Below are 26,996 nucleotides of genomic sequence, written 5' to 3'. Positions count from 1 at the left end.
GGAAAGCCCATGTGGTCAGCATGTTACTGGCAGGAAAGCCCATGTGGTCACCATGTTCCTGGCAGGAAAGCCCATGTGGTCACCATGTTCCTGGCAGGAAAGCCCATGTGGTCAGCATGTTACTGGCAGGAAAGCCCATGTGGTCACCATGTTCCTAGCAGGAAAGCCCATGTGGTCACCATGTTCCTAGCAGGAAAGCCCATGTGGTCAACGTGTTCCTGGCAGGAAAGCCCATGTGGTCACCGTGTCCCTGGCCGGAAAGCCCATGTGGTCACCGTGTCCCTGGCCGGAAAGCCCATGTGGTCACCATGTCCCTGGCAGGAAAGCTTATGTGGTCACCGTCTCTCTGGCAGGAAAGCCCATGTGGTCACCATGTCCCTGGCAGGAAAGCCCATGTGGTCATCGTGTCCCTGGCAGGAAAGCCCATGTGGTCACCCTGTCCCTGGCAGGAAAGCCCATGTGGTCACCGTGTCCCTGGCTGGAAAGCCCATGTGGTCACCCTGTCCCTGGCAGGAAAGCCCATGTGGTCACCTTGTCCCTGGCAGGAAAGCCCATGTGGTCACCATGTCCCTGGCAGGAAAGCTTATGTGGTCACCGTCTCTCTGGCAGGAAAGCCCATGTGGTCACCATGTCCCTGGCAGGAAAGCCCATGTGGTCACCATGTCCCTGGCTTTAGATATATTATTTTTTGTATCACCATCACTTACTGGGTTCTTGCAGATTCCACACAGATCGTTTCCTCCAATGAAGATAGTCAGCAGTTTCCAGTCTTCCGCGTAATTAATTCTCTGATCAAAACAAACAGAAAAAATAAATAAATATATAAAAATGCAGAAATGATGCAGAAAATGACATAGAAGCACTTTAGGCATTTAAACTGGAATCCTGAAAATTCGGATGTTTTATCTCAGGTGTTTGTCCTGCTAACAACCCCAATAATGACAGGAAGTGATCAGTGGAATGATATCTGATCAATAAAAACATCACTAGGACAGGAAATGAAGAAAAATCTCCCCGACCTGACACAGAAAAATATGAACCTACAAGGATTTGTGATACTCCCTCCGGCCTCCCCTCCAGTCCTATACTGGTGTACCGGCTCCTCCCCTTTAGTCTCGCACAGGTGTGCTGGCTCCTCCCCTCCAGTCTTATACAGGTGTACCAGCTCCTCCCCTTCAGTCTTGCACAGCTCTACCAGCTCCTCCCCTCCAGCCTTGCACAGGTGTACCGACTCCTCCCCTTCAATCTTGCACAAGTGTCCCGGCTCCTCCCCTCCAGTCTTGCACAGGTGTACCGGCTCCTCCCCTCCAGTCTTGCACAGGTGTACCGGCTCCTCCCCTCCAGTCCTGCACAGGTGTACCGGCTCCTCCCCTCCAGTCTTGCACAGGTGTACCGGCTCCTCCCCTCCAGTCTTGCACAGGTGTACCGGCTCCTCCCCTCCAGTCTTGCACAGGTGTACCGGCTCCTCCCCTCCAGTCTTGCACAGGTGTACCGGCTCCTCCCCTCCAGTCTTGCACAGGTGTACCGGCTCCTCCCCTCCAGTCTTGCACAGGTGTATCGGCTCCTCCCCTTCAGTCTTGCACAGGTGTACCGACTCCTCTCCTCCAGTCTTGCACAGGTGTACCGGCTCCTCCCCTCCAGTCTTGCACAGGTGTACCAGCTCCTCCCCTTCAGTCTTGCACAGGTGTACCGGCTCCTCCCCTTCAGTCTTGCACAGATGTACCGGCTCCTCCCCTCCAGTCTTGCACAGGTGTACCGGCTCCTCCCCTCCAGTCTTGCACAGGTGTACAGACTCCTCCCCTTCAATCTTGCACAAGTGTCCCGGCTCCTCCCCTCCAGTCTTGCACAGGTGTACCGGCTCCTCCCCTCCAGTCTTGCACAGGTGTACCGGCTCCTCCCCTCCAGTCTTGCACAGGTGTACCGGCTCCTCCCCTCCAGTCTTGCACAGGTGTACCGGCTCCTCCCCTCCAGTCTTGCACAGGTGTATCGGCTCCTCCCCTCCAGTCTTGCACAGGTGTACCGGCTCCTCCCCTTCAGTCTCGCACAGGTGTATCGGCTCCTCCCCTGTCCTGGCTTCCTCTGATGTCACTGCACACTGGGAGCTTCTCACAATGTGCATTAGAAGGACGTCCAGCATCATCTAGCCATTTCCTCCCCAGTCTGACTATTCCTGGCCCCGCCCCTTTCCTTCACTGACTATTTATTCAATCCCGGAGGCTCAGCATCATATGTGGGCGTTACCTATGCAAATACAGCCTTTCTCCGGGAATGCCCACTCCTCCAGACTGACACCTGCCCATTGAGGCATTTTAATATTTACACAACTCCCCTCCAGAGCCATCCCACTGCTTGCATCAGGACTGAGGGCCCTTGAGAAGAGTACCGAGGCGGAAGGCTATGTACAGCACCCTATAATCAGCCATGATCTGCCTGCATTGCATAGAGAAGCACAGAGGCCCAGTGATGACATCACTGGGAATAAAATGAAGTATATAATGAAAGGGGGAATGGAAGGTGTCATTATCATGTTGATGAAAGGGGGGGAGAGGGGGGAGAGGGAGGAGCCAGGAAAGATAAAGTATAACCTGTACTACATCACAGCTGAGAAGTCGTTCTGTTTATATTCGTTGATGGAAATGTATGTTTTCTTACCCCTGTTGAATTCATCCTCTTCATGGCCGTCACCAAGTACTCGGACTGCTCCAGCATATCACTGCAAGGAACACAACCGGGTCAGAACCATCGACAGATCCCACCAATCACAGGCCAGGCTGAACTACAGACGCTCCATTGGCTTTCATTAACCCCGTCGTGACCAGAGGACATTGAAGTGCATTAGAAGCTGCCCAGACCTGACGTCACCAGGGGCGGACTGACCATTTGGAAACTCGGGCACTGCCCAAGGGCCCGGGGTCAGTGGGGGCCCCCATGAGATGCCCCTGGTACCTTTTTCATAGGCTTTTTTGAGTTTGGGCAAGGACACAGGGGCCCCATGATCCCCTATTGCCCGGGGGCCCCATGAGTTGTCAGTCCGCCCCTGGATGTCACCCAACTGCCAGTTAATGCGACTCGTCTACATAAATCATTTCTCACGGTTCGGTTTTTCTCAAACGTTTCAGGCCAGTTCACACTCCATGTGTTTCAGCGTTCACTCCATGCGTTTCAGCGTTCACTCCATGCGTTTCAGCTGCTTCTTTTCTGCCTCCAAAACGCACAGAAAGTCGGTGATCTGATTGTCGGTGTCATCATTCACATCAGCGATTGTAGTTCCGGTGCGTTCCGGAGGCAGAAAAAAAAACAGAACAGGCTGCACAGAACTGCACTGGAACGCAGGAAGATGCATGAAAAAGGCACCGGAACGCACATGTCCCTATTTGAATTAAAGGAAAATAGAGGGGAAAAATGAACCAGAAAGCATCAAAAATGTATAAAAAATTAACCAGAATGCGCCAAAAAAGCAAAAAACACGCATGTTGAAATGCATCTGGACTGCGTTTCTATACTGTGAACCGGCCCTTAACCACTTGCCATCCGTGCCATAGAGAGGAATGACGGCTACAGCATGGATGTCCAGTCCTGGGAGGGCGTCATGACGTCCTCCCACGTGCCTCCAGGAGCACGTACCCGGCGATCTCCTACGGACACAGCTGATCACATGATGTGGTAACAGGCCAATCATAGCGGCCTTTTACCACGTGATCAGCCGTGTCCAATGACAGAGCAGATCACCGGTAAATGCAGTTGGAGGTTATCGGCTGCACTTTTCTCGCACTGTCACAGCGTCAGGAAAGTACTGCCGATAACCAGCAATTGTCAGTGAACACATCAACACTGATCATCAGGGCCCATCAGTGCCGCTCACCTGTCCCTAGCAGCGCCACCCACCTATACCCAGCAGTGCCACCCATCAGTACTGCCTATCAATGCCCATCAGTGCCGCCTATCAGTGCAGCATCATCAGTGCCAGCTCATCAATGCCGTCTATCCATTCCCATCAGTGCTGCCTATCTGTGCCACCTATCCATGCCCATCAGTGCTGCCTATCAGTGCCCATCAGTGCTGCCTATCCATGCCCATCAGTGCCGCCTATCAGTGCCCATCAGTGCCGCCTATCCATGCCCATCAGTGCTGCTTATCTGTGCCACCTTATCAGTACCCATCAGTGCTGCCTATCAGTGCCCATCAGTGCCCCCATCAGTGCCCATCAGCGCCCCCATCAGTGCCCATCAGCGCCCATTAGTGCTGCCCATCAGTGCTGCCTATCAGTGCCCATCAGTGCCATCTATCAGTGCCCATCAGTGCTGCCTATCAGTTCAACCTATCAGTGCCCATCAGTGCCGCCTATCAGTACCCATCAGTGCCGCCTATCAGTGCCCATCAGTGCCGCCTATCAGTGCTGCCTATCAGCGCCCATCAGTGCTGCCTATCAGTACCCATCAGTGCCGTTTATCAGTGCCCATCAGTGCCGCCTATCAGTGTTGCCTATCAGTACCCATCAGTGCCGCCTATCAGTGCCCATCAGTGCTGCCTATCAGTACCCCTCAGTGCCCATCAGTGCCGCCTATCAGTGCTGCCTATCAGTGCCCATCAGTGCCGTCTAGCAGTGCCCATCAGTGCCGTCTATTAGTACCCATCAGTGCCGTCTATCAGTGCCCATCAGTGCCGTCTATCAGTGCCCATCAGTGCTGCCTATCAGTACCCATCAGTGCCGCCTATCAGTACCCAGTGCCGTCTATCAGTGCCCATCAGTGCCGCCTATCAGTGCCGCCTATCAGTGCCCATCAATGCCGTCTATCAGTGCCCATCAGTGCCGTCTATCAGTGCCCATCAGTGCCACCTATCAGTGCCCATCAATGCCGTCTATCAGTGCCCATCAGTGCCATCTATCAGTGCCCATCAGTGCCACCTATCAGTACCCATCAGTGCCACCTATCAGTGCCCATCAGTGCTGCCTATCAGTGCCCATCAGTGCCATCTATAAGTGCCCATCAGTGCCCATCAATGCCGTCTATCAGTGCCCATCAGTGCCGCCTATCAGTACCCATCAGTGCCACCTATCAGTGCCCATCAGTGCTGCCTATCAGTGCCCATCAGTGCTGCCTATCCGTGCCCATCAGTGCTGCCTATCAGTGCAGCCTCATCAACACACCTCAGTGAAGGAGAAAATTACCTGTTTGCAAAATTTTATAATAGAAACAAAGAAAAATGTTTTTTTTTTCAAATTTGTTTGCTCTTTTGTTTATAGCGCAAAAAATAAAATCCCACCAAACGAAAGAAACTATATATATTGAAATATATTGAATACGGCCAAAATTGTAGCATTTCAGATATATGTCGATTATATTCGGGAAGAATATTTTAAAAAATATATTTAAAATATATTTTTCTTCCATGTGGGACCCCCCCTCTCCCCCCCCCCCCTTCCCGCAGGGCTGCCGGCTTCCCTACTCTCCTTCCCACCAGCACAATGAGATCCCTCAGGATGGAGAGTGGGGGAGGGGTCCGCTGAATATGTCACATTTACCAGCCCCTTTCTTTCCTGAATGAACACAATGAGTGATCAGTACCGATCACTCACTGTGTTCATTCATACTGTAACTGAAGCATAGTAAACTGTGTTTTTTTTGGGGGGGGGGGGGGGTTGTATGGAGCCACGCGGTTTCTAACAGCAGCCCTGGTTGTCACCTTGGCTCACGGTTTCTGAAATGGGTCCTGTCTGTACCAGCAAAAATGGCGGTGATTGGAGGGGGCGGGGCATGTCATCATTTCTCATTTGAATCGTCTTACTCTGCTTTGGCTCCCGGAACGGCGCGGTTCAGCTGCGATCGATTCAGGACATGGAATCCTTTCCCCGTGGAGAAGCCTTGTATGTCGGGATTGAACATCCGGAAAATGTCTGCAGATGGAAAGCAGCGCGGTCACATGGACACAGAAGTATTATTACACCAGAAAACGCGTCCAAAGGCGGAGCTTGTACTGCGGATATCAGGCTGGATTCACACTGGAGCGTTTTTCGCACGGTTTCGCGTGCAACTTTTGAGCGTCTTTTTACACAGCGTCTTTTAGGCGTTTTTGAGCTTTGGCATTTTTTTCATTAGCCAATAGAGAAAAATATCATCTATTGCATCATTTGTTGCTATGTCTTTCAGCTTCTTTAGCTTTTCCATCAGCTTTTATTTATTTTTTATTATTCATTTATTTTTATTTTGTTTTTTTTTGGTTAGAGTATGGCATAGTGCGGTTAATATTTTATTTAGTGTCTTCTTATTATTAATATTTTTTTGTTAGGATTAGGGTGTTAATAATAACACTAATAATAATAATTAATGAATAAAAAAATGTAAATTAAATAATAATAATCATAAATAAATAATCAATAAATACAATAAATGAATATGTAATAGTAAATAAATATTAAATAAATTCTTATTATTATTAATTTTAATTATGAAGAAGAAGAAGAAGAAGAAGAAGAAGAAGAAGAAGAAGAAGAAGAAGAAGAATGTATGTATTTATTTTGTGTAAGGGTTAAGATGTTTTATCATATTATCATTATTATTATTATTATTATTATTATTATTATTAATAATAATAATGTTAAAAATAATATATTTTTTACTATTATTATTATATAATGTATTATTATTTAATAATAATAATAATAATAATAATAATAATAATAATTATCATGTTAATAATCATTTTAACAATAATATATTTATTATATATATATATATATATATATATATATATATATATATAATAACAATAATGATAATGTTAACAATAATTTTAATAATAATATATTTTTTATTATTATTATTAACATTATTATTATTTAATAATATATTACTAAATAATAATAAATGAATAAATAAATGTAAAATAAATAATAATCATAAATAATCAATAAATACAATAAATTAATAATGTGTAATAATAAAGAAATATTAAATAACCCCCTAACCCTTAAAAAAATAAATTAATTATTATTCTAATTAATTATGATGATAATAATAATGATAATAATAAAATGATAAAACATCTTAACCCTTACACAAAATAAATACATAAATTCTTCTTCTCATTATTATTATTATTATTATTATTATTATTAATAAGAAGAAGAAGAAGAAGAATGTATGTATTTATTATGTGTAAGGGTTAAGATGTTTTATCATATTATTATTATTAATAATGTTAATAATAATGTGATAAATAATATATTTATTATTATTAATAATAATGAATACGTATTATTAATCATAATGTACTATTTATTAATCATAACAACAATAATGTTAATAATAATATATATTATTAATAATAATAATAAATAATAATAATAAATAAATTATGATATTTATTGTTAATAATAATAATAATTTATTCCTTTTTTTTAGGGTTAGGGGATTAAGTTTAGGGGTTAATTACTATTTATTTATTATTACATAATTTGAATTTATTTTATTTATGTATTATTTATTTATGATGATTTTAATTTATTTTACATTTATTTATGCATATATTATTACTATTGTTTTTTTTAAACATTTTTTCATTTCATCAGAAACTCACGCACAAACGCTCGCACAAATGTACAAATCATGCGTTTCCAATAGTTTATATGAAATTAAAAATCTTTTTGAACTGAGCAACAAATAAAGCTCCAGCAGTTGACTTGGAGTGGAGACGCGAACCCTCTCCATTGAGAATAATTGATTTTTTTTCTCCTCTCGTGTTTTTGAGATTCAGGCTACAAATCGCTCAAATCTGAATCCAGCCTAAAGCCCAACTCCACATTTCATGTCCCTTTAAATAATAATAATTAATGAATAAATAAATATAAAATAAATATTAATAATCATAAATAATCAATAAATACAATAAATTAATAATATGTAACAATAAATAAATAACCCTCTAACCCTTAAAAAAATTAAATAAATGTTTACATTTTTTTGGCCAGCTTGGCCCACACAGACTGTTTTCAGGGACATGAAACGTGGAGTTAGGCTTTAAAACATATTCCACTGCTACCCAAATATCAACTTTGGGTGGACTCCAGCTTTAAAGTGGACCTGTCATTACAACTGACTTGGCACAAAGATATGGAACATACTTGCCAATGTGGTGATGTTACTGAGGTCTTCATCTCCACCGATACTGCGAGGAAGAAGACGAGAAATATTCATTAAACAGATACATTACCATCCTTCTGTCTGTCTCAGAACACTAGGCAGTGTTCCCTTTCTCCAGACCCACACTGACTATCAAACCCCGGGGGTGGTAACAAAGCACACAGAGTCCCCAGATTCCTCAATGTCAGCACTCACAAGGCCCGAGGGCAGCATGGCTACCTCCTTACAATCTTCCAGACGGAACCCTCCAGTGATACCAGAGAGAGCTTTGGGGGCAACTCCCCTTAGTCAGCTTACCGAAGAACCCGGGGTCACTCTCTCTAACTTCAGGCCCTCCGGTCGACCCTCCTGAGGCCGCATGGCAGCCAGTGCCAGGAGAGGCAACCTACCTCCAGCCTGGCTGGTGCAATCCACTCCCAGAAAAGACACTGAACCCATGTGCTCACAGACTATAAATACCCACATGGAAGAAATATATATTTGAAATAAATCTTTAAAATATTCTTCCCAAATATATTGCCATATATTTGAAATGCTACAATAATAAATATATATATATATATATATATACACATAATGCATATTGAAATGGGTTTTTATTACAAAATATATGAAAAATATTTTTCATATATATTTTTTAAATATATTTTAAAATATTCTTCCCAAATATATTGCCGTATATTTGGAATGCTACAATTTTGGCCATATTAAATATATTTCAAAATATATTTATATATATATATATATATATATATATATATATATATACACATAATGCATGTTAAAATGCGTTTTTATCACATAATATATGAAAAATAGTTTTAAAAATATTTTTCATATTCTTTTTTAATATATTTTTAAAATATTCTTCCCAAATAAGTTGCCATATATTTGAAATGCTGCAATAATCTATATATATACATATACACTGCATATTGAATGCATTTTTATTACACAATATATGAAAAATATTTTTCATATATTCTTTTTTACATATATTTTAAAAATATTCTTCCCAAATATATTGCTGTATATTTGGAATGCTACAATTTTGGGCATATTAAATATATTTAAAATTTATATATATATATATATATATATATATATATATATATATACATACATACATATAATGGATGTTGAAATGCATTTTTTATTACATAATATATGAAAAATATTTTTATAAATATTTTTCATATATGTTTTTTTAAATAATTTTTAAAAATATTCTTCCCAATTATATTGCCATATATTTGAAATGCTACAATATTGGCCATATTAAATATATTTAAATATATATATGTATATATATACACACACACTTCATGCTGAAATGCATTTTTATTACAAAATATATGAAAGATATTTTTAAAAATACATTTCAAATATGCTGTGTGTCTTTAAAAATACAAATCTACATTTTTGGAATGCATTTACAAATATATGTAAAAATATATGTTAAAATTATTTTGTTATCTGTTATAAAAATTTAATATATTTAAAAAATATATATATTTTTTAAATATATTCTTCAGATTTTTTTTTTTTAACATATACATTTTTACATATATTTGTAAAACTGTTCCAGAAATGTAGATTTCTAATTTTAAAGACATAAAGTATTTTTGAAATGTATTTTTTTTAAAAAATATTTATTTATATATTTTGTATGGCAATATATTTGGAAAGAATATTTTTAAAATATATAAAAAAAAAAAAATATGAAAAATATTTTTTTTAATATTTTTCATATATTTTGTAATAAAAAAGCATTTCAATATGCAGTATATATATATATATATATATATATATATATATATATATACACATATTGAATATGGCAAAATTGTTGCATTTCAAATATATTTTTCTTCCATGTGGGTACCACTCCCAGCATGCAATGGCACTGCCTTCCGCTGCAATTGGCCAGGGCTGCATCCATATTCATGCTGTTCATTTGCCGAGCCCCTTCAAAATGCAGCCAACTGCATTCCTCTGCGTTCAACCCTGCAGCCTCTGACCCAATCTTCACACTGACCTCCAGGACATTCCCCGATATTCGGTGACCACATCTAAGACGTCCAGGACGAAAGCTCCGGCACCATTTCCTGCCTGTAACACCAAGGACCATCTGGGTTAGACTGACAGCTGACCTCCAGGTCGATATAAAACACAAAATTCGTTGCAGTTCTGTCTTCATTCATTTACAATTACATTTTTTTTTTAAATATTAGCAGTGTAAGTCCCTGAAGGTGACCCGACGTCAGACGTGTGCAGTCCCTGTACCGCAGTGCTGGAGTGCGAGAGGAAGAAGCAGCGCAAGGAGCCACCAGCGGATGTGCCGACAAGAAGCATGTGAGATGAGCTCATCACTGCGCTGCTTCTCCTTTCACTGTCCAGTCACAGGCTTGGGGGCTGGTCCGGGATGGCCTGGGCTCAGAGGCAGTGAGTTGAATGATGCTGGCCATCAGACTGAGGACATCTATCGGCAGAAAAAAGGACTGGGGGTAGGGTCAAATTTTTGAATATTGTAGCAAATCTGGTTTTGTTATTTATTTTTTAGTGGGCTATTTTTAACCTGGTAATTTTGACTCTTTTTGGGCGGGGCTTGAACTCCACCCAGACTGGGTAGAAAAGAGAGAGCTGGGAGCTTGTGGACCTCTTGCCTGCAATGTACTGCAGATTGGCTGTGCACCCTTGCGTCGCTGCCTGGCATGCCCCACCCCTGGCTGGCACCCGCTGTGATTGTACACAGCAGGAGCCTGTCAACAAGTCCCGACCAATGATTTGCAGCTGGGACCTGCTGATCGGCGGTGTCCAATCACAGCCCAGAGCTCTGTGCTGACATTCAACACAGGGCTCTGTACAGAGGGAACAATCTCTCTGCTTCTTATTCCTGCAAAACAGGGAAGAAAAACAAAGAGATCTTTTAGCCTGTGTTCACATCTGTGCGGTGAATCCCATGTGATTCACACAGGAACCGTGTCAGTTAGTGTCAGATTGCCCACCGCACTTTCACAGTCTCATTATAAGTCGCTGATCGCCATAATTAGTAGTACAAAAATAAATAGAAAATCCAGTATATATATATACACATATCTCATGGTTTGTAGGTGCTAAAGCTTTCACGCAAACCAATCGATGTACAGGCAGACCTCGGTGTACAAACGCCTCGGTTCACGTAATTACGAATGAAAATCCATTGAAAAGAACACCTCGGTTTACCAATTTTTTTCACAATACGAAGTGTAAGTCGGCGCCAATTTTTAAATGCAATTGCCAGCTTTTTTCTCCCAAAATTAGCTGTCACTTTCCCCCGAGCTAAGGGAAACTTTGTTTCTTTTAAGAAACTAAAAGGAAACATTGTTTATTTAACTCGGGGAAAGAAACTAAAAGGAAACATTGTTTCCTTTAACTCGGGGAAAAAAACTAAAAGGAAATATTATTTATTTAACTCAGGGAAAGAAACTAAAAGGAAACATTGTTTCTTTTAACGCGGGGAAAAAAACTAAAAGGAAACTTTGTTACTTTTAACCTGAGGAAAGAAACTAAAAGGAAATTTTGTTACTTTTAACCCGAGGAAAGAAACTAAAAGGAAATTTTCTCTCTTTTAGCTGGGGGAAAGAAACTAAAAGGAAACATTATTTATGTAACTCGGGGAAAGAAACTAAAAGGAAACATCATTTATGTAACTCGGGGAAAGAAACTAAAAGGAAACATCATTTATGTAACTTGAAGGAAAGAAACTAAAAGGAAACATTGTTTATGTAACTTGAAGGAAAGAAACTAAAAGGAAACATTGTTTCCTTTAACTTGGGGAAAGAAACTAAAAAGAAACTTTGTTACTTTTAACTCGGGGAAAGAAACTAAAAGGAAACATAGTTTCTTTTAACTCGGGGAAAGAAACTAAAAGGAGAAATTATTTATTTAACTCGGGGAAAGAAACTAAAAGGAGACATTATTTATTTAACTTGGGGAAAGAAAATAAAAGGAAACATTGTTTCTTTTAACTCGGGGAAAGAAACTAAAAGGAAACATTGTTTCTTTTAACTCGGGGAAAGAAACTAAAAGGAAACATTGTTTCTTTTAACTTGGGGAAAGAAACTAAAATGAAACTTTCTTTCTTTTAGCTGGGGGAAATAAACTAAAAGGAAACATTCTTTCTTTTAATTCGGGAAAAGAAACTAAAAGGAACTTTGTTACTTTTAAATTGGAGAAAGAAACTAAAAGAAAACATTATTTAACTTGGGGAGAGAAACTAAAAGGAAACATTGTTTATTTTAGCTGGGGGGGGGGAAAGTGACAGCTGATTCTCTGAGCTATAGAGAAGAAAAAAAAATTACATTTAAAACCCTCCCTGTAACCCCAACACTGACCTTCCCTGTAACCCCAACACTGACCCTCCCTGTAACCCCAACACTGACCCTCCCTGTAACCCCAACACCGACCCTTCCTGTAACCCCAACACCAACCCTCCCTGTAACCCCAACACTGACCCTCCCTGTAACCCCAACACCAACCCTCCCTGTAACCCCAACACTAACCCTCCCTGTAACCCCAACCCTAACCCTCCCTTTAACCCCAGCACTAACCTTCCTGTAACCCCAACACTAACCCTCCCTGTAACCCCAACACTAACACTCCCTGTAACCCCAACACTAACCCTCCCTGTAACCCCAACAATAACCTTCCCTGTAACCCCAACACCAACCCTCCCTGTAACCCCAACACTAACCCTCCCTGTAACCCCAACACTAACCCTCCCTGTAACCCCAACAATAACCTTCCCTGTAACCCCAACATTAACCCTCCCTGTAACCCCAACACTGACCCTCCCTGTAACCCCAACATTGACCCTCCCTGTAACCCCAACACTAACCCTCCCTGTAACCCCAACAATAACCTTCCCTGTAACCCCAACACTAACACTCCCTGTAACCCCAACACTAACCCTCCCTGTAACTCCAACACTAACCCTCCCTGTAACCCCAACACTAACCCTCCCTGCAACCCCAACACTGACCCTCCCTGTAACCCCAACACTAACACTCCCTGTAACCCCAACACTAACCCTCCCTGTAACCCCAACAATAACCTTCCCTGTAACTCCAACACTGACCCTCCCTCTAACCCCAACACTGACCCTCCCTGTAACCCCAACACCAACCCTCCCTGTAACCCCAACACTAACCGTCCCTGTAACCCCAACACTAACCCTCCCTGTAACCCCAACACCAACCCTCCCTGTAACCCCAACACCAACCGTCCCTGTAACCCCAACACTAACCCTCCCTGTAACCCCAACACCAACCCTCCCTGTAACCCCAACACCAACCGTCCCTGTAACCCCAACACTAACCCTCCCTGTAACCCCAACACCAACCCTCCCTGTAACCCCAACACCAACCCTCCCTGTAACCCCAACACCAACCCTCCCTGTAACCCCAACACTAACCCTTCCTGTAACCCCAACACTAACCCTCCCTGTAACCCCAACACCAACCCTTCCTGTAACCCCAACACCAACCCTTCCTGTAACCCCAACACCAACCATCCCTGTAACCCCAACATCAACCCTCCCTGAAACCCCAACACCAACCCTCCCTGTAATCCCAACACCAACTGTCCCTGTAACCCCAACACCAACCGTCCCTGTAACCCCAACACTAACCTTCCCTGTAACCCCAACACCAACCCTCCCTGTAACCCCAACACTAACCCTCCCTGTAACCCCAACACCAACCCTCCCTGTAACCCCAACACTAACCCTCCCTGTAACCCCAACACCAACCCTCCCTGTAACCCCAACACCGACCCTCCCTGTAACCCCAACACTAACACTCCCTGTAACCCCAACACTAACCTTCCCTGTAACCCCAACACTGACCCTCCCTGTAACCCCAACACTGACCCTCCCTGTAACCCCAACACTGACTTTCCCTGTAACCCCAACACTAACCCTTCCTGTAACCCCAACACCAACCATCCCTGTAACCCCAACACTAACCCTCCCTCTAACCCCAACACCAACCCTCCCTGTAACCCCAACACTAACCCTCCCTGTAACCCCAACACCAACCCTCCCTGTAACCCCAACACTAACCCTCCCTGTAAGCCCAACACCAACCCTCCCTGTAACCCCAACACTAACCCTCCCTGTAACCCCAACACTAACACTCCCTGTAACCCCAACACTAACCCTCCCTGTAACCCCAACACTGACCCTCCCTGTAACCCCAACACTGACCCTCCCTGTAACCCCAACACTGACTTTCCCTGTAACCCCAACACTAACCCTTCCTGTAACCCCAACACCAACCATCCCTGTAACCCCAACACTAACCCTCCCTGTAACCCCAACACCAACCCTCCCTGTAACCGCAACACCAACCCTCCCTGTAACCCCAACACTAACCGTCCCTGTAACCCCAACACCAACCCTCCCTGTAACCCCAACACTAACCGTCCCTGTAACCCCAACACCAACCCTCCCTGTAACCCCAACACTAACCGTCCCTGTAACCCCAACACTGACCCTCCCTGTAACCCCAACACTAACCCTCCCTGTAACCCCAACACTAACCGTCCCTGTAACCCCAACACTAACCCTCCCTGTAACCCCAACACCAACCCTCCCTGTAACCCCAACACTAACCCTCCCTGTAACCCCAACACTAACACTCCCTGTAACCCCAACACTAACCTTCCCTGTAACCCCAACACTGACCCTCCCTGTAACCCCAACACTGACCCTCCCTGTAACCCCAACACTGACCCTCCCTGTAACCCCAACACTGACTTTCCCTGTAACCCCAACACTAACCCTTCCTGTAACCCCAACACTAACCCTTCCTGTAACCCCAACACCAACCATCCCTGTAACCCCAACACTAACCCTCCCTGTAACCCCAACACCAACCCTCCCTGTAACCGCAACACCAACCCTCCCTGTAACCCCAACACTAACCGTCCCTGTAACCCCAACACCAACCCTCCCTGTAACCCCAACACTAACCGTCCCTGTAACCCCAACACCAACCCTCCCTGTAACCCCAACACTAACCGTCCCTGTAACTCCAACACTAACCGTCCCTGTAACCCCAACACTAACCCTCCCTGTAACCCCAACACTAACCCTCCCTGTAACCCCAACACTAACCGTCCCTGTAACCCCAACACTAACCCTCCCTGTAACCCCAACACTAACCCTCCCTGTAACCCCAACACTAACCCTCCCTGTAATAATGAAATAATAAATGAATTCTGAACTTGCTACAATGTTCATGCAGGACACTCTTCGCACTCTTCGCAGTGGGCGGTACTTACAGTCAGCGAGTCTCCCAGGGCTCCTATGACCTTGAAGTCGCCCGGCTTCAGATTGTGAACTAAATAGAAATAAAAGTTTGTTCATCGTCTCCCTGATGGGCTGAACATAAAACAAAGTCGTCCTCTGACGGCCTCTACATACCAGACGTTGGGACGGTGTCCGATGGGCTCAGGTCAGTGCAGGTGAAGTTGGCGCCAATTCTCCCCTCCTGAAAGCAGAAGAAGTTACTTTAGATTAATTCACCCCAAATGCAGAATCAGGACCAGGATGCAGTAGTTTCAAGAGACAACTTGCCTGGAGAGACCAACAGAGACCAACATAGGAGGACCGGTCACCCCAAGAACATTTTGTAGGCGGCAGCAATATCTGAGCTCACATTTTTTACTAGTCAATTCCTTAGCACCTCCCCCTCCCTCCTTGCATGTCATAGCTCTCTCCTCTTTTGGGACTGCCTGTGCTGGCCCAGCTCCACTGTCCCTCCTTTCACCACCCTACATAACCTTTAATGGAGCTGCCGGGGGAGAAGTGCAGGGGAATACTGTAGCGCAAGAGACTATAAACTTTCTAACCGAAGAGCCAGTTTGATGTCCTTTAGACTGGGGGGGGGGGAGGGGGAAGACTGTGACCAATGGGGTAGAAAATATCTCATCATTGTTTTCTGTGGGACTAATAGTGCCTTATCGCTGGTGTCAGTGGGAGGAATAGTGCCCCATCACTATACTCATTGGGAAGAATAGCGCTCCACCCTTGGTGTCAGTGGGAAGAATAGTGCCTCATCATTGGTGTCAGTGGGAGGAATAGTGCCCCATCATTGGTGTCAGTGGGAGGAATAGTGCCTCATCATTGGTGTTAGTGGGAGGAATAGTGCCCCATCATTGGTGTCAGTGGGAGGAATTGTGCCCCATCATTGATGTCAGTAGGAGGAATAGTGTCCCATCATTGGTGTCAGTGGGAGGAATAGTGCCCCATCATTGGTGTCAGTGGGAGGAATAGTGCCTCATCATTGGTGTCAGTGGGAGGAATAGTGCCCCACCATTGGTGTCAGTGGGAGGAATTGTGCCCCATCATTGATGTCAGTAGGAGGAATAGTGTCCCATCATTGGTGTCAGTGGGAGGAATAGTCCCCCATCATTGGTGTCAGTGGGAGGAATAGTGTCCCATCATTGGTGTCAGTGGGAGGAATACTGTCCCATCATTGGTGTCAGTGGAAGGAATAGTGCCCCGTCATTGGTATCAGTTGGAGGAATAGTGTCCCATCATTGGTGTCAGTGGGAGGAATAGTGCCCCATCATTGGTGTCAGTGGGAGGAATAGTCCCCCATTATTGGTGTCAGTGGAGGGAATAGTGCCCCATCATTGGTGTCAGTGGGAGGAATAGTGCCCCATCATTGGTGTCAGTGGGAGGAATAGTGTCCCATCATTGGTGTCAGTGGGAGGAATAGTGCCCCATCATTGGTGTCAGTTGGAGAAATAGTGCCCCATCATTGGTGTCAGTGGAGGAATAGTGCCCCATCATTGGTATCAGTGGGAGGAATAGTACCCCATCATTGGTATCAGTTGGAGGAATAGTGCCCCATCATTGGTATCAGTGGGAGGAATAGTGCCCCATCATTGGTGTCAGTGGGAGGAATAGTGCCCCATCATTGGTGTCAGTGGGAGGAATAGTGCCCCATCATTGGTATCAGTGGGAGGAATAGTGCCCCATCATTGGTGTCAGTGGGAGGAATAGTGCCCCATCATTGGTGTCAGTGGGAGGAATAGTGCCCCATCATTGGTATCAGTGGATGTACAGTAATAGTGCCCCAAGGGCCGGATAAGGGCAAGGAAAGGGTGGCCTGGCCCCTGGGCCACAGTTTGGAGACCCCTGATATAAAGGGTCACTTAATTGACAGCTCAGAGTCTGTTGGGTCCACTGACGTCACATCAAAGATGGCGGCACCCAGCAGCAGTCTCAAGGCTTTTGAATGTCCGTACAAGGGAGGATTTCACAGGGAAATCACACGAATAAAACACATTAAATGCACTTTATTATCTTTTGAGATTTTTGCCGAAATGAATGGCCCGGTGACAGGGTCTCTTTAATTCTTACCTGAAGTCCACTCCCCTCCACTCTCATCATGTCCCTAAGGAACGCGTAGGGACTGTTCTTGTGCGTGTTCAGGAATGACGTGTCCTGTAGGGGGAGCCAACCGTATTTATCAAAAACTTTATCGGAAGTACGGTATACTACACTGACAAAGATGGTGTCAGCCATGCAATATAGGAATTGTCTATTTTATATATACAATATATTTTACAGTATATATATATATATATATATATATATATATATATATAATGTATTTATTTTTAAATATATATATATATATATATAATATTTTAAATATATATAAAATATTATATATATCTAATATTTTAAATATATAGATATTTATATCTATCTGTCTATCCATTTATCAATCTATCTACTGTAAAATATATTTTCTATGTAAAATAGACAAATATATATATATAAAATTTATTTAAAAAAAAAAAAAAAAAAAAAAAAATATATATATATATATATATATATATAATATTTTAAATATATAGATATTTAGATCTATCTGTCTGTCCATTTATCAATCTATCTACTGTAAAATATATTTTATATGTAAAATAGACAATTATTATATATATATATATATATATATATATATATATATATATATATATATATATATATACACACACAGTTCTTTACCTGCTTCTGCTAATTTTTAATTTTTTTTTTTTTAATTAAAGTAAAAAAATAAAATAATTGGTGTCAGCCATGCGATATAGGAATTGTCTATTTTATATATAAAATATATTTTACAGTATATGTATATGTATATAACAACTACCTGCCAATTTTTTTTTTTACATATTTATATATATATATATATATGTGTGTTTTTATTTAGTACAGTATACAGTACATATATATATATATATATATATATATATATATATATATATGTAAAAAGAAAAAAATTGGCAGGTAGTTGTTAACCCTGAACATAATACAAAATGAAAGAACATTTGTAAAAATAAAAAAAAAAAAGATCATAAAGTCAATATAAGTTCCATTTTTAAAAGGAATTTGGAAAATAAAGGGTGTGTTTCTAACGAATTTGCTGTGCGAATGTCTCAGCATTCAGTCATTGCAAAAAATTCCTGCAGTGTGTCAAGTTGTGCATTTCCTATGATTGTCAGCTCCATCTAGTGACCATGATGTGGTATTTTCCTGAAATACTTGAATCGGGGAAAAAAACTGGAGCATAGGAAATACACAGATTAGACACCATACCGGGATTAATATTAACAGCTGTGCGCAGCGATTTTTTCTTTTCTTTTGATAAATCGACCCCAAAGTTATTGACATTTTAAATGAGATAGTTTCCAGGAACCTACCTGCTTGGAGCACTGGACTTCGTACACCTCTCCATAGTTGTTAATGTTTTTTTTCTCAGAATCCACCTTGAAAATGACAGAGACGTGATTTGTGATAAATTATAAATAAATAAATTATGAATTTTGGAATTCCAGCCTCAACCCAACTAGTCTGCCCCTCCCCCTCCTAACACCTAGGCTGACTAACCTGTAAAAGAACATTGAATAAAGGGGCCTATTTTCAGACAGCTCTGGTCACATGATCCCTTGTGTCAGGCACCACCAGCTGCAGGGGAGAAGAGGGAGTGCTGATCAATGGCTGGTAATGCCTGGAGTGGTGAGACCAGGCCACCTATAGGCTCCCATGTCCCAGCCATTGTTGGTGCTCCCTCTTCTTTCCGATCCTGTCCACTGATCCTCTGTTGCGGTCACTTTCGGGGAGAAGAAGAAGCACTCAACAATGGCTGGTAATACCTGGAGTGGTGATGTCACCCATAGGCTCCCATGTCCCAGTCATTGTTGGGGCTTCCTCCTCTCCCCTGCTGCCACCATTGACTGACACAGGCGAGAGCTCAACAATGGCTGGTAATGTCTGGAGTGGTGGTGCCACCCATAGGCTCCCATGTCTTGGCCATTGTTGGAGCTCCCTCTTCTCTCTGGACCGGTCACATCACCTATATCAGCTAGTGGTGACTGCAGGGGAGAAGAGGGAGCGCTCAACAATGGCTAGAAATGCCTGGAGCAGTGATGTCACCCATAGGCTCCCATGTCCTAGGCATTGATGTCACTCCTTCCTCTCCCCTGCAGCCACCACTGACTGACACAGGGGAGCGCTCAACAATGGCTGCTAATGCCTGAAGTGGTGGTGCCACCCATAGGCTCCTATGTCCCAGTCATTGTTGGCGTTCCCTCTTCTCTCTGGTCTGGTCACATGATCCCCTGTGCCAGCCAGTGGTGACTGCAGGGGAGAGGAGGGAACTCTTAACAATGGCTGGTAATGCCTGGAGCAGTGAGGTCACCTATAGGCTCCCATGTCCCAGCCATTGTACTCTCTCTTCTCTCTGGTCCGATCACCTGGTTCCCTGTGTCAACCAGCGGTGACTACAGGGGAGAAGAGGGTGCGCTTCACAACGGCTGGTAATGCCTGGAGCAGTGATGTCTCTTGTAGGCTCCCATGTCCCAGCCATTGTCAGAGCTCCCTCTTCTCTCTGGTCCAGTCACATGATCCCCAGTGTCAGCTAGTGGGGACTGCAGTGGAGAAGAGGGAGCGCTTCACAACGGCTGGTAATGCCTGGAGTGGTGACGCCACCCATAGGCTCCCAAGTCCCAGCCATTGTCGGTGCTCCCTCTTCTCTCTGATCCAATCACCTGTTCCCCTGTGTCAGCCAGCGGTAACTGCAGTGGAGAAGAGGGAGCGCTTCACAACGGCTGGTGATGCCTGGAGTGGTGACGTTACCCATAGGCTCCCATGTCCCAGCCATTGTAGGAGCTCCCTCTTCTCTCTGGTCCAGTCACATTTATTTATTTCAGGTACTTATATAGCGCTGTCAATTTACGCAGCGCTTTACATATATATTGTACATTCCCATCAGTCCCTCAAGGAGTGTACAATCTAAGGATAGCCTGTGTCAGCCAGCAGTGAATGCAGGGGAGAGGAGGCAGCACTCAACAATGGCTAGAAATGTCTTGAGCGGTGGTGTCACCCATAGACTCCCATGTCCCAGCCATTGTAGGAGCTCCCTCTTCTCTCTGGTCCGGTCACCTGTTCCCCCCTGTCAGCCAGCAGTGACTGCAGGGGAGAAGAGGCAGCACTCAACAATGGCTGGTAATACCTGGGGTGGTGATGTCACTCATAGACTCCCATGTCCCAGCCATTGTAGGAGCTCCCTCTTATCTCCGGTCCAGTAGCATGATCCCTAGTGTCAGCCAGCGGAGACTGCAGGGGAGAAGAGGCAGCGCTCAACAATGGCTGGTAATGCCTTGAGCGGTGTTGTCACCCATAGGCTTCCCATTCTCAGCCATTGTTGGTGCTCCCTCCTCTCGTTTGATTGAAGGAATTATCGATCGATTGAAAGAAGGATAGATTGATCAAAGGAAGGATTGATTGATCAATCAAAGGAAGGAAGGATTGATTGATCAAATGAAGGAAGGATTGATTGATCAAACGATCGAAGGAAGAATAAATCGATTGAAGGTAGGATTGATCGATTGAAGGAACGATAAATCGATTGAAGGAAGGATTGATTGATTGATCAAAGGAAGGATACATTGATCGAAAGAAAGATTGATTGATCAAAGGAAGGATTGCTTGATTGATAGATCGAAAGAAGGACAGATTAATGAAAGGAAGGATTAATTGATTGATTGATGGAAGGATTGATTGATTGAAGGAAGGATAGATCGATCAAAGGAAGGATTGATTGAAAGAAGGATCAAAACAGTGTGCGCCTGGGTTTCAGGCAGCAAGGATGAGGGAGGAGAGGTGAGGGTTAACAATAAAATCATGGATCCATCAAAGCCCTCTAGGAATATATCTGATCTATGGTGATGCGATTTCTGTGAGATAACATAGAAGTCTATGGGGCTGAAATCGCACTGAAGTCGGAATATAATGCGATTTCCTTAGTCATGCGATTCTGTGAACTCAGGCTTGAGGATTTCTAAAGTCGCATGAAGTATCATCAAAATCGCATCAAATCGCATGAAGATGGCATTAGAATAGTGGGAAAGGATATGGGGAAAATGCCACTCAAACGTGGCAAAAACGCATCACACATCGCGTTAAATTGAACGCAAGGCAGGAAAAATGCAGCAAAAATGCATTAAAAACGCACATGCTGTGTGTTGATGTGTTTTTCATACAGAGCAGTGTGAAAGCAGAGCCGAAACCTCTGTGTCCTCCATAGAATGGCCTGGTTGGGGGGGGGGGGGGCGCGATGAAGTCTCCGGGGGTCTGAGGTGTTCTGTAATAACAGCTCAGGACTTTCATTGAACACGCCTGCTTCATGCTCTGGAAACGCAGCGATAACCTATATCACATGAGTCTATAATGGAGGCCAGTATATGACATCATTACACGGGGGGGTGCAAGTTGCACCGTTGGAGAAGAAGCCATAGCGTAGGTGGTTCCCGCGGTAGGTCTGTATGTGCGTGATACTTACCATGCGTAGGACGGGATGCAGGACCACCGTGAAGTCTTCTCTAGTGTCGTACCTTCCAGAGATTATTATCCTCTCCAGTGCAGACTGGGAAGAAAAGAGAGAAAAAAATGAGTTTAGGTCAGCAGATCTGCATTGTCCATGCGTTCTTCATCCCAAGTAGGATTGGGGTCTCCATCTAGAACAGCCAACCCGAGCCTGCAGGACAAAACATGGCTTCTCTCTGTAGAGTTGTTGGGTGCAAATATTGTTCCCATTGGAGGAAGTCAGACAAAAATCCTAAAGAAGCGTCTTCATCCAAAGTCACAATATCCTAGACCAGAGAAGAACGTGAATGGGCCAATTACCAGAGCAGATTGTAGCCGGAGGAGCCAGAGGTTGTGCGCCTACAGACCCTAGTAGAGGAAGACTACCTCTACAACTGTTCTGGAAGCCCATGTGTCAGGGTGTCATTGTTCTTGGATCCCCAAGTGTCAGGGTGTCATTGTTCTGGACCCCCAAGTATCAGGGTGTCATTGTTCTGGGACCTCACGTGTCAGGGGGTCATTGTTCTGGGATCCCCAAGTGTCAGGGGATCATTGTTCTGGGATCCCCAAGTGTCAGGGGGTCGTTGTTCTGGGATCCCCAAGTGTCAGGGGGTCATTATTCTGGGATCCCCAAGTGTCAGGGTGTCATTGTTCTGGGACCTCAGGTGTCAATGTGTCATTGTTCTGGACCTCCAAGTGTCAGGGTGTCATTGTTCTGGACCTCCAATGTCAGGGTGTCATTGTTCTGGACCCCCAATGTCAGGGTGTCATTGTTCTGGACCTCCAAGTGTCAGGGTGTCATTGTTCTGGACCCCCAATGTCAGGGTGTCATTGTTCTGGTTCCCCAAGTGTCAGGGTGTCATTGTTCTGGTTCCCCAAGTGTCAGGGTGTCATTGTTCTGGTTCCCCAAGTGTCAGGGTGTCATTGTTCTGGTTCCCAAGTGCCAGGATGTCATTGTTCTGGTTCCCCAAAATTCAGGGTGTCATTGGACTCTGAACCCTCTGTGGACCTGAATGGATGAACATTGTTTTGATTGGTCACTTTACAATCATTAGTTTGGATACATTTTGGTGTTCTGGTAATACACAATCTTCTTCTCATAGCTGACAGCGCCATCATCAGATCATCCGGAACCCCAATCACTGAACCTGACTCTCTAGTACCATGTGGTCTACAGCGGGGTCTTTTCCTCGATTCGGGGGAACTGGCTCTTGTGGGAATGCCATGTCCCCCATAGGATTCCCAACACCTCCAAATTATATCATAAAGCAGAGAAGGTTTAGACGAATTTATAGAAACATCCGTCACAAACAACCAACTTCAACCCAACGTAACGAATTGAAGATAAAAATATGACTTTGTATCTTCTATTTACTAGGTGACACCTGACCACACTAGGCTCCATCAGAAGATGACACTGAACTTTGATTTGAGATTTCCAGATAAAAAACATAAATCATTATCTGCGGAGCTCCCTGGACTCCTTTCCCCGATCCCCCTGATAATGGCGTTATCTGCCGAGTTGGAGGTCAGACACAATATGTTGGCTGATTATCATTTCTGGTCAGAATGTGAAGTGTCAGACCTTGGGATCGGTCATAGGGTGACGTACAAAGACTGGCGGAGCATGACTGACACCATTTTCAATGTTCCACACAAAGTACACGGCTCAAAAAAATGAAAGGAAGACTTTATAATTCGAGTCGCATCAAGTCAATGACACTCCTGGGATATGGATCTGGTCAGGTAAGTCACAGAGGGGGTTGTTCTTCACTTTCAGCTGCTTTGGTGTTCATGAAATTAACAACAGGTGCACTAGATGGGCAACAATGAGACGACCCCCAAATTAGGAATGGTTTTACAGGTGACATTTTTTTCCCTCCTCATCTTTTCTGACTGTTTTTCTCTCGTTCTGCATTTGGCTTGGGTCAGTGTCACTACTGGTAGTATGAGGCCATACCTGGACCCTACAGAGGTGGCACAGGCAGTCCAACTCCTCCAGGATGGCACATCAATACCTGCCATTGCCATAAGGTTTGCTGTGTCTCCCAGCAGTCTCAAGAGCATGGAGGAGATTCCAGGAGACAAGAGCACGGAGGAGATTCCAGGAGACAAGAGCATGGAGGAGATTCCAGGAGACAAGAGCATGGAGGAGATTCCAGGAGACGAGAGCACGGAGGAGATTCCAGGAGACAAGAGCATGGAGGAGATTCCAGGAGACGAGAGCACGGAGGAGATTCCAGGAGACAAGAGCATGGAGGAGATTCCAGGAGACGAGAGCACGGAGGAGATTCCAGGAGACAAGAGCATGGAGGAGATTCCAGGAGACAAGAGCATGGAGGAGATTCCAGGAGACAAGAGCATGGAGGAGATTCCAGGAGACAGGCAGTTCCTATAGGAGAGCTGGACAGGGCCGTAGAAGGTCCTTAACCCATCAGCAGGAACGGTATCTGCTCCTTTGTGGAGGCCTACAAAATTACCTCCAGCAGGCCACTGGTGTGAATGTCTCTGACCAAACAATCAGAAACAGACTTCATGAGGGTGGCCTGAGGGCCCGACGTCCTCTAGTGGGCCCTGTGCTCACTACCCGGCACCATAGAGCTGGATTGGCATTGGCCATTGAACCCCAGAATTGGCAGGTCCACCACTGGCACCCTGTGCTTTTCACAGATGAGAGCAGGTTCCCCCTGAGCACATGTGACAGACATGAAAGGGTCTGGAGAAGCCGTGGAGAACGTTCTGCTGCCTGTAACATGGTTCAGCATGACCGCCTTGGTGGTGGGTCAATGATGGTCTGGGGGGGCATATCCAAGGAGGGACACACAGACCTCTACAGGCTAGACAATGGCACCCTGACTGCCATTAGGTATCGGGATGAAATCCTTGGACCCATTGTCAGACCCTACACTGGTGCAGTGGGTCTTGGGTTCCTCCTGGTGCAGTGGGTCCTGGGTTCGTCCTGGTGCAGTGGGTCCTGGATTTGTCCTGGTGCAGTGGGTCCTGGGTTCCTCCTGGTGCGGTGGGTCCTGGGTTCCTTTTGGTGCAGTGGGTCCTGGGTTCCTCCTGGTGCAGTGGGTCCTGGGTTCCTCCTGGTGCAGTGGGTCCTGGGCTCCTCCTGGTGCAGTGGGTCCTGGGTTCCTCCTGATGCAGTGGGTCCTGGGTTCCTCCTGGTGCACGACAATGCCCGGCCTCATGTGGGGAGAGTATTCAGGCAGTTCCAGGAGGATGAAGGAATTGATACCATTGAATGGCCCCCATGCTCACCTGACCTAAATCCAATAGAACCCCTCTGGGATGTCATGTTGCGGTCCATCCGACGCCACCAGGTTGCACCTCAGACTGTTCAGGAGCTCAGTGATGCCCTGGTCCAGATCTGGGAGGAAATCCCCCAGGACACCATCCGTGGTCTCATTAGAATCCTCCCCCGACGTTGTCAGGCATGCATACAAGCACGTGGGGGCCACACAGACTACTGAGGACCATTCTGAGTTCCTGCAATGACATTTCACCAACATGGACTCGCCTGCTGCATCATTTCTTCACTTTGATTTTCGGGGTGTCTGTGAATTCAGTCCTCTGTAGGTCCATCATTTTCATCCAACGATGGGGCGTCCTTATGCTCCTCACCCATCCCCCGTCCATGTCAGTATAGAGATCCAGCAGGAGATTCCTCCCCATTGGGGTCTGATGGGTTTTCAGAGTCTTCCTTTCATTGGTGGAGCCGTGTATATGTACTGTATATGGTATAGATATATATATATGGCCACCCTTACTACACAATGGACAAAGAAGACAAAGAAATAATGCGAGCAAAAAACTGCCCCTGGTCACCAGTCACACCGCGGTGATTTAAAATCGTGCGATTTGTGCGCAGTTTCGTGTGATTTCAGAGGACTTTATTGCGACTTGTGAAGATTTTCAACTATTTCCTGCGATTTGCATTCTATTCTATGGAGGTGAAATCTCAATAAACTGCAGTAAAAAGTCCCCCAAGAACGACTTTAGACTTTGCGCCGTAGCCAATCACACAGGTTAAGACATCGAAGTTCACATTTGTTAGATTTGCAAATCGCAGCGGTAAGTCCCGCCCCTGTGTATGGTACCCGTGGCGGTCATGTGAGCGGCTCACCTGGAAGGAGAAGCGCAGCATGGCTTTGTAGTAGTCAGATGGCTTCTTGAAACACGCACAGGATTCCCTGCCAGGAAATAAACACAGAAGATTGGTGTCACTCATTGGGACGCGGTCTGAGCCTACATTACGATCGTTCATCCTCCAAAAAAGTCGCTTATACGATTTTTTTTCCTTAGTTCCACTTACTTGTCATGCAGTGTTGTCCTGGACCCTGTTACTCACCTGCCCAATGGATCCTGAGGCAATCTGCTGATCAGTCGCAGCAGCCCGACTCCCAAGCCGCCATCTTGGTACTCCCCAAGTTCGGCCAGCTGACCTCCGATGACGACCACAGCTCCTCCCACCCACCAGCCGCCATTATTCCCAACTCCAGCAGCCTCCTGGGATAGATGACGTGGAATCCCGGGAAGGGGGCAGGCAGCAGGGACAAACAGTGGGTGGGCGAGGCCAGGACATTGGGAGGAATTATTCCCCATTGTTGGTGTCATTGAGAGAAATTGTTTACCATCATTACAGTCATTGGGAGGAATAGTGCCCCATCCTTGGTGTCGGTGGACGGAATAGTGTCCCATCATTGGTGTCAGTGTGAGGAATAGTGTCCCATCATTGGTGTCAGTGGGAGGAATAGTGCCCCATCATTGGTGTCAGTGGGAGGAATAGTGCCCCATCATTGGTGTCAGTGGGAGGAATAGTGCCCCATCATTGGTATCAGTGGGAGGAATAGTGCCCCATCATTGGTGTCAGTGGGAGGAATAGTTCCCGATCATTGATGTCAGTGGGAGGAATAGTGCCCCATCAT

At 44.8% G+C, this 26,996-nt stretch overlaps 1 protein-coding gene across 1 annotated transcript in view; it reads right to left on the bottom strand.

The window, feature by feature from the left end:
• Positions 1-707: 707 nt before the first annotated feature.
• The window catches only part of LOC149447606 (phospholipase B1, membrane-associated-like), a gene marked incomplete at its 3' end in the record, with an annotated part of 43,525 nt that continues 17,236 nt past the window's right edge, over positions 708-26,996 (bottom strand). The window contains exons 4-14 of the mRNA XM_089652330.1: positions 26,195-26,261; positions 22,043-22,126; positions 18,903-18,968; positions 17,557-17,640; positions 15,610-15,676; positions 15,468-15,526; positions 10,180-10,253; positions 8,123-8,166; positions 5,788-5,896; positions 2,653-2,713; positions 708-788 (exon numbers count right to left, since the gene is read on the bottom strand). Coding sequence (XP_089508456.1) covers positions 708-788; positions 2,653-2,713; positions 5,788-5,896; positions 8,123-8,166; positions 10,180-10,253; positions 15,468-15,526; positions 15,610-15,676; positions 17,557-17,640; positions 18,903-18,968; positions 22,043-22,126; positions 26,195-26,261 — 796 coding nt within the window. The remainder of the gene's footprint in view (positions 789-2,652; positions 2,714-5,787; positions 5,897-8,122; positions 8,167-10,179; positions 10,254-15,467; positions 15,527-15,609; positions 15,677-17,556; positions 17,641-18,902; positions 18,969-22,042; positions 22,127-26,194; positions 26,262-26,996) is intronic.

This window comes from Staurois parvus, unplaced genomic scaffold (assembly GCF_062004578.1).
Source record: "Staurois parvus isolate SC_StPar_1 unplaced genomic scaffold, SC_StPar_1.0 ptg000680l, whole genome shotgun sequence".
Classification (NCBI taxonomy): Eukaryota; Metazoa; Chordata; class Amphibia; order Anura; family Ranidae; genus Staurois; species Staurois parvus.
This window is presented reverse-complemented; position numbering and strand designations above follow the sequence as displayed.